Raw genomic sequence first — 602 nt, 5'->3', positions numbered from 1 at the left:
GATGTAATTCATTAAATTTTTAATTACTTACCAAAATCTACCCTTGTTAATATGCACTGCATTGGGTGGTCAGTTGTATGCCTTGTTGTTGTTGCACCACTTTCATAACAAGATGCACAAAGATCGTAATCGTAGCAAATTAAACACTTATATCTGCGACCTCGAAAATTTCCTTTTAAACATGCATCACAGCTGACACCTATAAAAAAAAGAAATATCTTTCGTTACCAGTTATAAAGACCACTCTTGATTTCATTTTTATGAATGTTTCAGGTGCTCATTTAACCCCACATATCCTTTCCAAAATGACTAGAAATGACTTAGTAAAATGGTATGGGAATTTTTAGCCATGTGCTGGATTCATTACTCTGATTTATATACTCCAGATGAAAATAATTTAAAATGACTGATACAGGCTGGGCGTGGTGGCTCACGCCTGTAATCCCAGTACTTTGGCGGGCCAAGGCGGGTGGATCACTTGGGGTCAGAATTCCAAGACCAGCCTTGGTCAACATGTTGAAACCCCGTCTCTACTAAAAATGCAAAAATTAGCTGGGCTTGGTGGCGGGTGCCTGTAATCCCAACTACTTGGGAGGCTGAGG

At 39.5% G+C, this 602-nt stretch overlaps 1 protein-coding gene across 1 annotated transcript in view; it reads right to left on the bottom strand.

The window, feature by feature from the left end:
* Window positions 1-602, bottom strand: part of KCMF1 (potassium channel modulatory factor 1) — a 91,120-nt gene that overhangs the window by 29,604 nt on the left and 60,914 nt on the right. Inside the window, exon 2 of the mRNA XM_011965663.1 lies at window positions 32-199. Within this exon, the coding sequence (XP_011821053.1) occupies window positions 32-199 (168 nt within the window). The remainder of the gene's footprint in view (window positions 1-31; window positions 200-602) is intronic.

The sequence above is a fragment of the Mandrillus leucophaeus genome, unplaced genomic scaffold, assembly GCF_000951045.1.
Source record: "Mandrillus leucophaeus isolate KB7577 unplaced genomic scaffold, Mleu.le_1.0 Scaffold1184, whole genome shotgun sequence".
NCBI lineage: Eukaryota > Metazoa > Chordata > Mammalia > Primates > Cercopithecidae > Mandrillus > Mandrillus leucophaeus.
This window is presented reverse-complemented; position numbering and strand designations above follow the sequence as displayed.